The following is a 15,991-nucleotide window of genomic DNA, read 5'->3' as shown; positions in this document are numbered from 1 at the left end:
GAGGCGCAGTCTACAAAATACCTAACCAGTACTCCTCAGAACTGTCAAGTTATCAAAAACAAGGGAAGTCTGAGAAAATGTCACAGCCCAGAGGTGCCTGAGAGACACGACCACTAAATGTCATATGATATTCTGGATGGGATCCTGGAGCCAAAAAAGGACGTTAATGAAATCTCATTTAAGTATGAACTTCAGTCAATAATGGAGTACCAATACCGGTTCCTCAGTTGTGACAAATGTAAGAGGTTAACAAGGGGGAAAATGGGTGGGGGGTATAGTGAGACTCTCTGTACTATTTTTGTAACTTTTCTATAAATATAAATTATTCTAAAATTAAAAGTATTTAAAAAAATTTTTAAATCATGCAGAACCCCTCTGGATCCTCCCCCCTCCCCACATATCCCCCTTCACCAAATGTAGATATGGACACAAACAACCCTCTAATTTCCACCAGCCCACAATACACACATCCACATTCATACTCACACTCTCATAAAATCCTCTCTGGGGCCAAAAAATTGGTTCAAGAGATTCAAGACCACAGCACATTACCAAGACTTGTAATAAAGCTGTCATAATATAGTCAGCATAGTGCTGGTATAGGACAGATAACCAAGCCAAAGGAACAGAATAGAGAGTCCCAGAACAGCCCCTGCATATACGACACTTGATATGGGATTGGGATGGTTTGCAGATCACTGGGGAAAGAGTGAACTCTACAGGCAATGATGCTGAGACAATTGGATATCTATATGGGAAAAACTGGGCAACATATATAATAATCAACTCCAAGTTATATAAAGACAGGTGGAAAAAACAAAACTATAAAGCTTTTAAAAGATAATTAATATAAGAGAATATCTTAATAATCTTGAGGGTATGCAAAAACTTCTTAAACAAGACTTCTTTCCAATTAAAAAAAAACCTATAAAAGAAAAAAATGATAAACTCTGTTACACAGAACTGGGGATTTCTGAGGATGAAAAGACAACATAAAGAGTAAAAAGATAAGATAACTTTTAAGAAGATATTCTCAACACATATATATACAACAAACAGCATTAAATACATATATATATATTTAAATCCTAAGAATAAACAAGATTAAACAATCCAAAAGAAAAACAATGGCCATAGAATTAAACAGGCACTTCACAAAAGATGAAACTTGAATGACCAATAAATATATGAAAAGATGCCAACTTTATCAGTAATTTAGGAAATGCAAACTGAAATAACTATCAGATATCACTACACACAGACCCCTGATGGCACAGTGGTTAAAAGCTACAGGTGCTAATCAAAAGGTCAGCAGTTTGAATCCACCAGCTGCTCCTTGGAACCCATTCGGGGCAGTTCTCCTCTACCTATAAGGGTCACTATGAATCAGAATCGACTTGACAGCAACAGCTTTGGTTCTGGTTTTTGTTATCACTATGCACCCTAAATTTTGACAATACTAAGACTCTGCAAGGCCGTAGAGCCACAGGAATTCTCACTCTATCGGTATCCACTGCAGAAAACATCAGCATTACCTAGTAAAACTGAGTGTGTGCACTCTGTCACTCAGCAGTTAAACCTTAGCTACATACCCGAGTCTAAAGAAATGCTTACACATGGCACTATGAGACATGTACAACAACGTTCAAGATGCAATGTTCATGATAATGTCAACCAGAAATAACCCCAATATCCGTCAATAGTGAGTGAATACAGTGTTACACTCATAAAATGGAACCGTATACAGCAATGAAAACGTGCAAACTACAGCTAAACATTTATGAATCTCGTAAGCATGCTGAGCATGAAAAACAAGTTGTCATATAACACACACAGTGTTATTCCATTTACATCCATATCAAGGTGCAAAAGAGTTGAAACCAAACTATCTATTGTTCAAAAATGCAAACATGAGTAGTAAAGCGTAAGGAAAAGCAAAGAAATGATTACTACACAAGTCAGGTTAGTGGTTCCTTCTGGTAGGACAGAGGGTATACCATTGGGGAGCGAGGCTTCCTGGCATAGCTACGTGGCTGTTCACTGAATTACCATGTTATTCTTCAAAATACGCGTCAACTTTTTATATAGTCTCCTTTAGGGATATTTCATAATTAAAAAGAGAGAGAGATTCCAGATGCCTTCCCGTGGCCCTCTGGGGCGCTCAACTTTCTGTTCCTTCTCTCTGGCTTCAATAACAGCATGCAGACACAGGCCCAGCTACCTGCACATTATCAGAAGGAAAAACACAGGGAGACACGTCTCCGCATGCACACACACACACACACAGCACAGGCTCTGCTCTTCTTGTGTCATATAAAGAGAATGCTATGTGCATTTTAATACTTGCCATGATAATTCCAAGCCTTTTGATGGCTTTTGCTGTTCATTAGCTTTTGTGCTTCCACAATTTGGAGTAACCTGTATTTTTATTTTCCAAATTGTTATTTGGTTTGTATAAATGTTATACCCATTTTTGGCCCACTATCAAGATCGGAATGAGTTTTGGAGTTGCATGTAAGGAAGGAAAGCAATTTAATTTATGCACTCTTAGTAAAAATACACATTTCCAAATATATTTTTTAATCTCCTAAAAGCTTCAACTTTACCCCCAAAATTAAAACAATTCTAGGAGATGTCTGACGGTTTCCAACTTGGTTGGTGTGCACTGCAGGAAGCTGTGGAAGGGACACAGGCTACAAATTCCAACTCCCACCCCAGTTTCTAACTCTAGATTACACAGGACATTTCATGAGTTGCTTACCTTGCTGAAGAACCTAGAATGGTTCTCACAGCCTAACTCAAGGTTGACAAATAGGTTTCATCTCTTTACTGGCCATGGCTCCTAGAGGCCACAACGCCTACCATAGGTATGGGAGAAGAGGATGTACGAGACACAAGTGTCAGATGTTTGCTATCTTGGCCCAGCACATCAAACCCAAACACTTGGGACACTTTGAAGGCCATTCATAAACTGTCCCCATACCACCCAGCTATCTTTTCCACCACTCCCCAAAGCAAATGATCAGGTAGATATGTTTAATGACTCTTTCCCCCAGAACACACTTTCACTCTCACCTCCATGCCTTGCCCATTGTTTTCCCACTTCCTGGAATTTCTTCCTACCTTTTTCCATCTCTCCAAACTATAAAAAAAAAAAAACCAAACTATACTTATCCTTAAAAGCCCAGCTTGTGACTCATCTCATCCATAAGCCTTTTCAAATCGTTCTAGTTTACGATGGACTTTCCCTTTCCTGGATCCTTTTTTCATTTCTGGACCACACCATACCATTTGGAACTTTTTTCTTGGACTTGCCATAGTACTTTGCTGAACACAAAAGAATCACCAAAAATTATTTGCTAATAAAATGAATGAAAATAGGACAAATTCCCTTTCTCCTACCCCACCCTATGGAGTACAGCCAGATGCTCTTTTCTTGTAGTACAACCTCTATTCCAGGAAAAAGTTCTTGGTTCACCAGCAGCAACCCCACCAATCTCAATGTTTCTCTTAGAGATAAGAGGGCACACACAGTCCCTGAGTATCTCCTGTTGTGTTTATGAAGGATGGGAGAGAGGCTGGGAAAAGGAAGCCAGAGACAGGAGAGACATTCCCAGATCATTGCCCCTCACCCCTGAGTATAGAAGGTTCTCCCCGTGCACCCACCCCTAATCTGCATCATCCTTTTTTTTGGGTAATTTCCCACTGCTACCACTTGCAAGATGAAATGAATTAAGCCCAAGGGTACCTTCTAACACCACTTCTCCTATATGATTCCTCCCTTACCCTTTCCACTTTACTCACAGCCCTAAGGATGCCAGTGATGGGTGAAATCCCAAAGAAAAGCCAACAGGAGACACCTGAGCCTGAAGAGCAGGTCCATGTCCAAACGAGCAAAGACAGGCAGGAAGAACTCGAAATTTGGAGAGACCAAAGAGGATCTGTGTACAGAGTCAAGACTTCAAAATCAGGAAAAGATGATTAAGCAAAGAAAACACATAACTGGAACCTGCTATGGGGAAGCGGTGGGGTGGGAGTAATCTCTCTCAAGAAATTGCTTGCACTGGCTTCAGGTCAAGGCTGATGCAGGAAATGTGAAGGGGGCTAATTCTAGAATAAGGGTCAGGGGCTGGATATCCTTTTCTTCCTCCAACCCTGATGCTTGGAGGATCCTGCCCCCATTGCCAATTAAAGCAGATGGTTTCTGAAACACCCAGCACACCTTGCACCTGCACACCCTTTTCACCAAAGTGCCACTGCCAGGTGACCCTAACACCTTGCCCAAGCCAAAGGCAACCAAGCGTACGCTGGATATAACAGAATCCAACCACCTAGGGGGTGGCTGGGCATCAGATGGTGGCCAAAAGGGGAGTTTCATATTAATTAGATGGTGGCAAACCAACCCAATCACATCTTTTCTCATGATGATTATCAATGTGAGATGCAAAAGAGAGGGAGGCAGAAAGTATCTGGAACTCTTCTGAAGGCATGACGAGATGGTGGGTCAGTGGTGCTACTTCTGGATCCTGAAGGAAGATGAGCTACTACTTCTGCTCTCCATGAGGCCTGGAGGGTATACAAAAGGCCCAGACACGGCAGCCTGCAGTCAGGGTACCTGGACTCATCCCTACCACAAACTTTTTCATCTAAGGCAATGCTTTTTCCAAGTACAGTCTTTGGACTACTTGTAAGAGAACCACTTAGCAAAATGCATGTATTCCCAGGCTCACCCTACCTGCTGAATCAGAATCTCTGAAGCTGGATCCTGGAACCGGAATTTTTAACAAGTGCTTCAAGTTATTTTTATATACACGAAACTTTTAAAACCACAGAACCAGGGTTACCTCTTGCTCTTCTCTTTTCAAGACTTGTTTACCTAATACTTCTGCTAGGCCTAGGACAAGTTGTGGAGTTTCGGGCTGGCTCCTGAGACTCTTTGAGGAGAAACCTTCTTTTCCATCTAGATCCCGGGTCAAACCTGTTCTCCTTACAGCCACCTGAAACATTGAATTGGCGCACTCTCCTCCGATGCACTTCTTCACTGAGAAGAACGCAAGAGGGACAGGAAAAGAAGGAAAGTAACATCCACTTACTACACGCAAGCCCAGGACAGCGTCCTCCACATACATTCTCACCAATTCCAGTTTGCTTCCACTCATCCAGAAACTAACCCTCACTGAATGCTCAATAATTTGAGGACAGGGAGATTTCGTTTACAATTGTTCAAGACATTCAGGAAAACCTCTCACCAAAATCGGGTTAAACAAATCCAAACTCCCAGTACCCAGTGCCGTCGAGTCGATTCCAACTCATAGCGACCCTATAGGACAGAGTAGAACTTAGAATTTCCAAGGAGTGCCTGGAGGATTCGAACCGCCGACCCTTTGGTTAGCAACCATAGCACTTAACCACTACGCCACCAGGGTTTCCATAAATCCAAACCAGAGGTCCTGAACTTACCTGACCAGATGTCTTTGAACACTGTTCATTCTAGATAGTGTTGTCAGACCTTTATATCACCTTCTGGAACATTCCGGACATGAAACACACTGACTTGCTGAGTGGGCACCTCCTCTGCCAAGCACTTCTGCACACAAATGGCTCAAGTGGGTTGAGTCAAGTTCAAATAGTTAATTCCACTTAAATTTCAGTACACGCTCAAAATATGTCAGGCACAGCTCCTCTTAAGAATTTACACCCTTACACAGCGAAAGACTGTTAGGTGAGACCAGTTCCCACACATACACACATGCCCCAATTTATATTCTGTCCCTCTCCAACCCCCAAATGAAAAATAAAAGATAGTCTTCTGGTAATTACAGGACAGCAAAGTGTTTTAGAACTAGAGTAAAAGATCAAGCCCTGAATAAGGTCTGGGCCTTAGAGATCTGGCTAACTCCCCAGAAAACTCGTGCCAGCAGGCAGAATCTGGAGCAGCCAGACTGGTTGGTTAGGAAAGTGATTTCACTGCCATGAAAGGTGCCAACAATCAGGGACACAGGTCCTATCATTTATCAGACTATTCTTGTATAGTAGGGGACAGTTTATACTCTGGGCAAGGATCAGCACATCAGGCTTCCTCTTTCCCAATGGAAGTTTTTAATATAGTTATCTTGTTTTTCTTTTATAAACTAGGTGTGCAGGGGATGGTTTCATTCATCATTTAGCCCAAGGTGTTTACAAAACTTTAGTCAGTCACATGCTCCTTCACAGCTTTTTTCCATATACATATATAATATATATAATATACACACGTATATTTAGTATACCACTGCTCAGATATTTACTTATTGTTTTACCTAAACCACCTTCTTGTTCATTGAAATTTTTCCTGAGATCACTGTGGATTTACATGCAGTTACAGGAAATAATACTGGGATATCCCTTGTATACTTTGCCTACTTTTCCCAAACAGTAACAGTTTGCCAAACTGTAGTATATCACAAACAAGATACTGACATTGATATACTTCATCTATCTTATTCAGATTTCCCCAGTTTTCATATACAAGTGTTTACATATTAAGTTCTATACAAATTTTCTCCCTTCTTCCCTACCCATTCCCATTACCCTGGTAACTACTAATCTTTCATCTTGATAAAAAAAAAAATAGATGTGCTTATTCTAGATATTTGATAAAAGTGAAATCATATATATGTGTGTATATACATATCGACAGCAGTGGGTTTTTTAAATATATATATATTTATATTTGGTCTGGCTTATTTCACTTAGCATAATGTTATCAAGGTTCATCTACGTAGTAGCATGTATCAAAACTGAATTCCTTTTTATAGCTGAATAATACTCCATTGTATGCATGTACCCAACCCAGTGCCGTCGAGTTGATTCTGACTCATAGTGACCCTACAGGACAGGGTAGGATTGCCCCACAGAGTTTCCAAGGAGCGCCTGGTGGATTCGAACAGCTAACCCTTTGGTTAGCAGCCGTAGCACTTAACCACTATGCATATATCCACATTTATTTATCTATCTGTTGACATTTGGGCTGTTTTTACCTTTTAGCTATTGCGAATAATGCTGCAATGAACATTGGTGCACATGCTTGTACACCCAATGGAATTCCAGTCTGTTTGAGTTCACTGCTTTCAATTATTTTGGGTGTACACCTAGGAGTGTCATATAAGTGTATGTTTAACATTTTGAGGTAACTGTTTTGAGTAAACTGTTCTCCACAGTGGCTGCACCATTCTACATTCCCACAACAAGGCACAAGGGTACAATTTCTTCACATCATCGGAAGACTTCTTATTTTCTGTATTTGTTTGTTTGTTTACCACAGCCATCCTAGTGGGCACGAAGTGGTATCTCATTGTGATTTTCATTTACGTTTACCTAATGACTAATGACGTTGGGCATCTTTTCATATACCTGTTGGTTATTTGCATATCTTCTGTGGAGAACTGTCTTTCAAGTCTTTTGCTATTTTTAAACTGGTTTGTAAGTCTTTTTGCTGTTGAGTTTTAAGAGCTCTTTATATATGTCTGGATATTGAACCCTTATCTTATACATGGTTTCCAAATATTTTCTCCCATTCTGTAGGTTGTCTTTTCACTTTGTTGATAATGTCCCCTGATGCATAAAAGCGTTTTTTTTTTTTTTTAATTTTTATTGTGCTTTAAGTGAAAGCTTACAAATAAGTCGGACTCTCATACGAAAATTTATAAACACCTTGCTGTATTATATTCTTAATGGCTCTCCCCTAATGAGACAGCACACTCCTTCCCTCCTCTATTTCTTTTTGTGTCCATTCGGCCAGCTTCTGACCCTCTCTACCCTCTCATCTCCCCTTCAGAAGATGCCAACATAGTCTCATGTGTCTCCTTGATCCAAGAAGCTCATTCTTCACCAGTATGATTTTCTGTCCCATAGCCCAGTCCAATCCCTGTCTGAAGAGTTAGCTTCAAGAATGGTTCCTGTCCTGGGCTAACAGAAGGTCTGGGGACCATGACCTCTGGGGTCATTCTAGTCTCAGTCAGACCATTAAGTCCAGTCTTTTTACGAGAATTTGGGATCTGCATCCCACTGCTCTCCTGCTCCCTCAGGGGTTCTCTGTTGTGTTCCCTGTCAGGGTAGTCATCAGTTGCAGCCAGGCACCATCTAGTTCTTCTGGTCTCAGGCTGATGTAGTCTCTGGTTTATGTGGCCCTTTCTGTCTCTTTGGCTCATAATTACTCTGTGTCTTTGGTGCTCTTCATTCTCCTTTCCTCCAGGTGGGTGGAGACCAACTGATGCATCTTAGATGGCTGCTTGCTAAAAAGCTTTTAATTTTGATAAAGTCTAGTTTCTCTATTTTTTTCCCTCATTCTATACAACTTCATCACCTGTGTAGGTTCATGTATCCACAATCACAGATAAGGTTTTGAGTAGTTCCATCACCAAAAGGATCCCTTGGGTCCCCTTTTGTAACCATACTCACTCTCCTTCCCCTTCTCCCTTCCAACCCTAAATCCTGGCAATCATTGATCTGTTCTCCATTTCTAAAATGTTTTCATTTCAAAACTGGTGTATAAATGAAATCATACAGTGTGAAACCTTTTGGAATTAGTTTTCACTCAGTATAATTCACCGGAGATTCATCCAAGTTGTGTGTGTCAATAGTTTGCTTCTTTTTATTGCTTGTAGTATTCCGTGGTATGAATTACCCACAGTCTGTTTAACCATTCTCTTGTTGAAGGACATCCGGAGTTCCAGTTTTGGGAATCTAAGAGCTCTCTGAAAGCTGATGTGAAGAGCGTGAATAAAATAAAGCTGCTACGACCATTCATGTGCAGGCTTCTGTGTGAACATAGGTTTTCATATCTCTGGGATAAATTTCCAAGAATGTAACTGCTGGCTCTTATGGTACTTGCATGTTTAGTTTTATAAGAAAATGCCAAACTATTTTCTAGGATGGCTATACCATTTTACATTCCCACCAGCACTGTATGAGTGATCCAGTTTTTCCACAGCCTCCCAGGATTAGTACTGTCATTCTTTTTCATTTTAGCCATTCTGATAGGAGGTTTTAATACATATTTCCATAAGGAAACATCTTTTCATGTCCTTTTCACCATCTAGATATTGTCTTGAGTGAAATGTCTGTTCATGTCTTTTGCCCATTTTAGAATCAGATTGTTGTTTACTGTTAAGTTTTGGGAGAGTTCTTTATATAGTCTAGATACTAGTCCTTTATCAGACGTGTGGTTTGCAAATATTTTCTCTCAGTCTGTAGCTTACCTTTTATTCTATTCACATGGGCTTTCAGGGGCAAACATATTTAATTTTCATGAGGTTCAATTAATCAGTTTTTCCTCATATGGATCATGGTTTTGCTGTCAAGTCTAAGAACTTTTTACCTAGTCCTGGATCCTGAGAATTTTTTTGTATATATTTTCTAAAAGTTTTAGAGCTTTACTTTTTACATTTAGTCTACAATTCATTATAAGTTCTTTGTTGTATAAAGCGTGAGGATTAGGTCAAGGTTTTTTTGTTTGCCCATATGTTTTATGTGTGTGTGTGTGTGTGTCGTTGTTTTAGGTTTAGTTTTTTTTTTTGCCTATGGTTGTCTAATCACCCCAGCACCATTTGTTGAAAAGGTTAGCCTTTCTCCATTGAATTACTTTTGCATCTTTGTCAAAAATCCGTTGAACATATTTGTAAAGGCTAATTTCTGGGCTCTCTATTCTGCCTCATTGATCTATATATCCATCTCACTACCAATAGGTGGGTTTACCAAAACCATACTGTCTTTATTACTGTATTGTACTGTACTACATAGCCAATCAATCAACCAACCAGTTGCTGTTGAGTCGATTTCAACTCATGGCCAACACCATGTATTACAGAATAGAACTGTGCTTCACAGAGTTTGAGAAGGTTTCTTTTGGAAGCAGATCACCAGGCTTTTTTTTCTGAGCAGCCTCTGGGTGGGTTTGAACCGCCAACCTTTCAGTTAGTAGTTGAGCATTTAACCATTTGCACCACCTAGGGACTCCTTATAGCTGTACAGTAAGCCTTGATATAGGGTAGAATGATTCTTCCCACTTTATTCTTCTTTGTAAAAATTGTTTTAGCTATTCCAGTACCTGTGTCTTTCCATATATATTTTAGAATGAGCTTGTTTATGTTATGAAGGTGTTTTGTAGCTATGATTAACATTTGCAGCAAGTTGACTTTAAGTAAAGGAGATTGCCCTAAATAATGTGGATGAGCCTCATCCGATCAACTGAAGGCCTTAAGAGCAAAAACTGAGGTTTCTGAGAGAAAAAGAAAATCTGCCTCAAGACTGTAACAGGAATTCTGCTGAGTTTCCAGCCTGCCGGCCTGCTCTACAGGTTTTGGACTCATGACTGCAATATCAATTCTTACAGGAATTTCCAGACTTTACTTACACAATTTGGACTTGCCAGCCCCCACAACTGCATGAATTAGTTACTTAAAGTAAATCACAACATAACCTTGCATATATAAAAGCCTAAGGAATTCAGTAAAAGGCTACTAGAGCTAGTAAGTTCTGCAAGGTTGCAGGAAACAAGATCAACACACAAAAACCACTTGTATTTCTGTACACTAGCAATAAATGAACAATCCATAAATGAAATTAAAAAAAAATCCCATTCAAAATAACCTCGAGAAGAATCAAATACTTAGGAATAACTTTAATAAAATAATGTAAAACTTCCATGTTGCAAACTATAAAACATTGCCGAAAGAAATTGAAGAAGACCTAAATAAATGGAAAGATATCTCAAGTCCATGGACTGGAAGACTAAATATTGTTAAGATGGAAATAACTGTCCAAACTGGTCTAAAGACTCAACACGATTCCTATTAAAATCCCAGTTTCCTTTTTTTTTTTTTGCAGAAATTGTCGAGCTGATCCTAAAATTGATATGAAAATACAAGGGACCCAGAATAGCCAAAGCAATCTTGAAAAAGGACTAAGTTGGAGGACTTACAATTCCTGATTTCAAAGGTAGAAGCTATAGGAATCAATACTATAGCTATACTATACCACCTAACCAACTATACTGCCACAACCACCTATACTGCCACCACCACCTATATGGCTTCTACCACCTATATGTCCTCCACCACCTGTACTACCACCCCCACCTATACTGCCACCACCACCTATATGTCCTCCACCACCTGTACTACCACCCCCACCTATACTGCCACCACCACCTATATGTCCTCCACCACCTGTACTACCACCCCCACCTATACTGCCACCCCCACCTGTACTACCACCACCACCACCTATGCTACCACCACTGCCTATACTGCCACCATCACCTATATTACCACCACCTATACTGCCACCACCAGCTGTACTACCACCACCACCTATAGTGCCAGTACCACCTATACTACCACCACCACCACCTATACTGTCACCACCTATACAGCCTCCACCACCTATACCACCACCACCACCTAGGCCGCCGCCACCACCTATGCTGCCGCCACCACCTATACTGCCATCATCACGTGTATCGCCACTACCACCTACACTACCACTGCCACCTCTACTGACACTACCACCTCTACTACCACCACCATGTGTACTACCACCAGCACCTCTACTGCCACCACCATGTGTACTACCACCAGCACCTCTACTACCACCACCATGTGTACTACCACCAGCACCTCTACTGCCACCACCATGTGTACTACCACCAGCACCTCTACTACCACCACCATGTGTACTACCACCAGCACCTCTACTACCACCACCATGTGTACTACCACCAGCACCTCTACTGCCACCACCATGTGTACTACCACCAGCACCTCTACTGCCACCACCATGTGTACTACCACCAGCACCTCTACTACCACCACCATGTGTACTACCACCAGCACCTCTACTACCACCACCTCCTATACTATCACCACCACCTATACTACCACCAATACCTCTACTGCCACCACCACCTGTACTACCACCACTCGTACTACCACCACCTCTACTAGCAGCATCTACACTGCCACTACAATGTGGTACTGGCATAAGGGCAGACCAATGAAGAGAATTAAGAGCCCCAAAATACGGCTGTACACTTATGGTCAACTGATTTTCAACAAAGTGCCAAAAAATTCAAAAGGAAGGAATAGTCTTTTCCACAGATGTTGCTGGGGCAATGAGATATCCATATACAAAAGATGAATTTGGACCCATATCTCACACCATACACAAAAATTGATCATAGCCCTAAATGCAAGCACTAAAACTATGAAACTCTTAGAAGAAAACACACGAGTAAATCTTCGTGATCTTGAGTAAGCAATCACTTGAACACAAGAGATAAAAGGAAAAAATTGATAAACTGGATATTAAGCTTTTGCACTTCAAGAGGCGCAATCAAGACAGTGAAAAGACAACCCACAGAATGGGAGAAAATACTTGTAAATCAAGTATCGGGTAAGGAACTTGTATCTATGATATATAAAGAAAACTTACAACTCAGTAATATATAGACAAATAACCCAATGAAAAAATGGGCAAAGTATCTGAAGATACATTTCTCCAGGAAGATTTACACATGACCAATAAACACAAATGCATTAGTTATCAGGAAAATGCAAATCAAAAGCATAATGAGACACAACTTCACGTCTACTAGGATGACTATAATAAGAAGATAGATAATAAGTGTTAGTAAGGATGTGGTCCCTGGTGGTGCGGTGGTTAGAGCAATCAACTGCTAACCAAAAGGTCAGTGGTTTGAAATCACCAGCAGCTCCACAGGAGAAAGATGTGGCAGTCTGCTTCCATAGAGTTTTACAGCCTTGGAGACCCTACAGGGTTGCTGTGAGTTGGAATCAACTCAACGGCAGTGGATTTGGTACATTGCTAATGGGTATGTAAAACGGTGCAGCCACTTTGGAAAACCATTTGGCAGTTTCTTAAATTGGTAAACACATGACCCAGGAATGTCACTCTTTGGTAAATTCCCTAGAAAAATAAAAATATATATTGACAAAAAATCTGTACGTAAATGTCCATAGCAGCATTTTCCATAATAGCCAAAAAGTAGAAACAATTCAAATGTCCACCAAAAGACAAACAGATAAACAAAATGTGGCATAACCATACAATGGAATATTATTCAGCAATAAAAAGGCATGAAGTATTAATTCATGCTACAACATGGATGAACTTCAAAAATATCATGTTAAGTGAAAAAGCCAATCACAAAAGATCACATATTGTAGGATTCCATTTATACACAATGTCCAGAAAAGGCGAGTCTACAGAGAGAAAAAGTGGATTGTGGTTGCCTGGGGTTGGAAGGCAGGTAGTAAATGGTAATGAGGTCTGTCACAGCGTCAAAATGTTCTAGAATCAGATGTGGTGATGAATGCACAACTATGTAAATATACTCTAATTCACTGAACTGTACACTTAAAATGGGTGACTTTCATGGCTTATAAATTCTATCTCAATAAAATACAGCGAAACCTGGGAGCACTGGAACTTGCTGGGACTTCTTTATTTTTCTGGAGCTCGAAAGTGTTCTGCCTTTAACAGGGTGCAGTCACCACTTTTCTAGCCTCTCTAAAAAAAAAAAAAACCTGCCTTATACAGGTTCCAGCTTTTGCAGGTTTTACTGTACATTAAATGATTAAAAATAAAAAATTTACCAGCAGCAAACAGTCTTTCTCATTGGCCTAGCCAGAGGTCTGAAGAAGAACTGCAAGGGGAGTCATTTCCTCACTGTGTAATTCAGTAACGAGTACTATCTAATTCTGTGTGTAACAGAAGATACATATTCCAGACTTAAAACCACAATTGTGGGATCTCAAGGCCAAACTGGAAGAGAAAGGATATTACCCAGAGATCCTGGACTCACGGGACAGTGGCCACATGACATCACCACTGGAAATAGTAGCTGGAAGTGACCTTGGAATTGGGGCTGATAGGGGTGGAGGGAGTAGTGAATTTATGGCTAGAAGTGAGATGGATGGATTATGTTAGCTGGGGCGTGTGGCAAACTGTATAAATAGGAATAAGCTGAGCATGGCTGATGAGAATGCTGTTCTGATGCACAAAAGGTCAATTTCACCCTGAGAAATGGCGTGTCTTCAGGTGCTGGTAGCCAGGCCAACACGTCCCAGACACGTTTGTCTGGTCAGGCTGTGCCCCTCCAGGAACTGCCCCTCTTCAAGACTGCCCAGCCTCCCATACTCGTGGTTCTGGTGGGAAAATGATCTTGTAGACCCATACCCACACCCTTGGCCACAGATACCTGGTCACAGGGTAGGCAAGTCCTCCATCCAGGTCAATCTCTCTCCAGAACATATCATATACTAAAGCTAAAGGCAGTTCTGTTTTACACCAAGTGGATACCAATATCCTTCCGACTAATTACTTTTTTGGCTGAAATTTATTTCAGTTGGGTTTCAGTTCCATGTAACCAAGAGCCCTAACTAGCACCACTCAAGTTGAAATCATTTTCCGTTTAAATTCTAGTACATCAGCACTCCCAAAATACACAAGGCTTACGTCCACTGGAAGTTGCACCTTTACTGCAATTAGTGTTAGATGACAGGCCCTTCTCTCAGCAAGCACAGGCTACCCCTCACCCCACCCCCGCCAATGACAAAAGCTGGAGCAATTCTGCTGGGAACAATAGACGAGCAAGCTATTTTAGGATTACGGTAAAGAAAGTAGATATCTGAATTAAGTTCAGCCCCCAGAAAAACAAATGATTATGTGGTGTTTATTGATGTTATTATAAACCAACATAATGTAATTTGATATAAAGCTTTTGAAATCCCAAAGAAACAGAGCAATTTGTCAAGTGCCATGTTAAGAATTTTTACTAGACCCATTTTCATTGCTTATTTAGCTCTGGTTTAATCATATTTGGATTACCAAAACCTAAAGCATGATGTTGCTGTCTTTATGAAAATCGACAATTGGAATTTCTGAGAATGAAATTAACTATGGAGATAACATAAAATCACTACTTCCTTTTTTATAACATTTATTTAGTAAAAGACCTAAGTGTTAAGAATTATAAATCTCCTTACCACAGGAAAGTGTTATTAAAATGGTGATACTAGTGATATAACAATTATGAAAAAGGTAACAATAAAAACAATAAAGCAGTCTAGCCCATAACTCCATTATGATTTGATTTTAATATTGACTAAATCTCCTTACCACATGAAAGTGTTATTAAAATGGTGATACTAGTAATATAGCAATTATGAAAAAGGTAGCAATAAAAACAATAAAGCAATCTAGTCCATAACTCCATTATGATTTGATTTTAATATTGATTAAATCTCCTTACCACATGAAAGTGTTATTAAAATGGTGATACTAGTAATACAGCAATTATGAAAACGGTAACAATAAAAACAATAAAGCAATCTAGCCCATAACTCCATTATGATTTGATTTTAATATTGATTACTTTATGGGTAGGAATTTGCATTTCCCTACCATTTTGCCTTAATTCTACTGTGGCTAAAGAAATGCCACATTGACTAGTACAAGTGAGCAGTTATCTATTAAATTATCACGATGAAAGCAGACTTAAAGACACCGGCAAGACAGCTTTTCACACTTCACCCTTCAGGGACAGAGGACAGGGACACAAGGCAGTGCTTACAGGGCCTCTTACCTAATATCTGACAGGTCACACTTGTTCCCAGCAATAGCCATTACAATGTTTTCTGGACCATGTTCTTTCAGTTCCTTAACCCATTTCTTCAAGGTATGAAATGAATCCTAAATCAAAAGTGTAAATGAATTATTGGAAAGACCAGTCAGTACAATCCTTCAACCAAGTAAAAACACAAAACCAATACAATTTAGTAGCGAAATAAATTTTCAGAGGATTCATTTAGATTAACATACTATATTGGCATAAAACTTAACATTAACTAGGTCATACTTCATTTCACCACCTGTTATTATCGAGTCGTTTCCGACTCATAGTGACACTATGGGACAGAGTAGAACTGCC

At 40.0% G+C, this 15,991-nt stretch overlaps 1 protein-coding gene across 7 annotated transcripts in view; it reads right to left on the bottom strand.

Moving 5' to 3' along the window:
• RAB31 (RAB31, member RAS oncogene family) overlaps window positions 1-15,991 on the bottom strand; it is a 236,042-nt gene that overhangs the window by 62,564 nt on the left and 157,487 nt on the right. For all 7 annotated transcript variants that reach the window (XR_010323496.1, XR_010323495.1, XR_010323498.1 and 4 more), the window contains one exon: window positions 15,647-15,753. Coding sequence is in view for 3 of the 7 variants with exons in the window: in XM_064294727.1 (XP_064150797.1) it covers window positions 15,647-15,753 (107 nt within the window). In the remaining 4 variants the exon portion in view is untranslated. The remainder of the gene's footprint in view (window positions 1-15,646; window positions 15,754-15,991) is intronic.

Source organism: Loxodonta africana, chromosome 11, assembly GCF_030014295.1.
Source record: "Loxodonta africana isolate mLoxAfr1 chromosome 11, mLoxAfr1.hap2, whole genome shotgun sequence".
NCBI classification, from domain to species: domain Eukaryota; kingdom Metazoa; phylum Chordata; class Mammalia; order Proboscidea; family Elephantidae; genus Loxodonta; species Loxodonta africana.
This window is presented reverse-complemented; position numbering and strand designations above follow the sequence as displayed.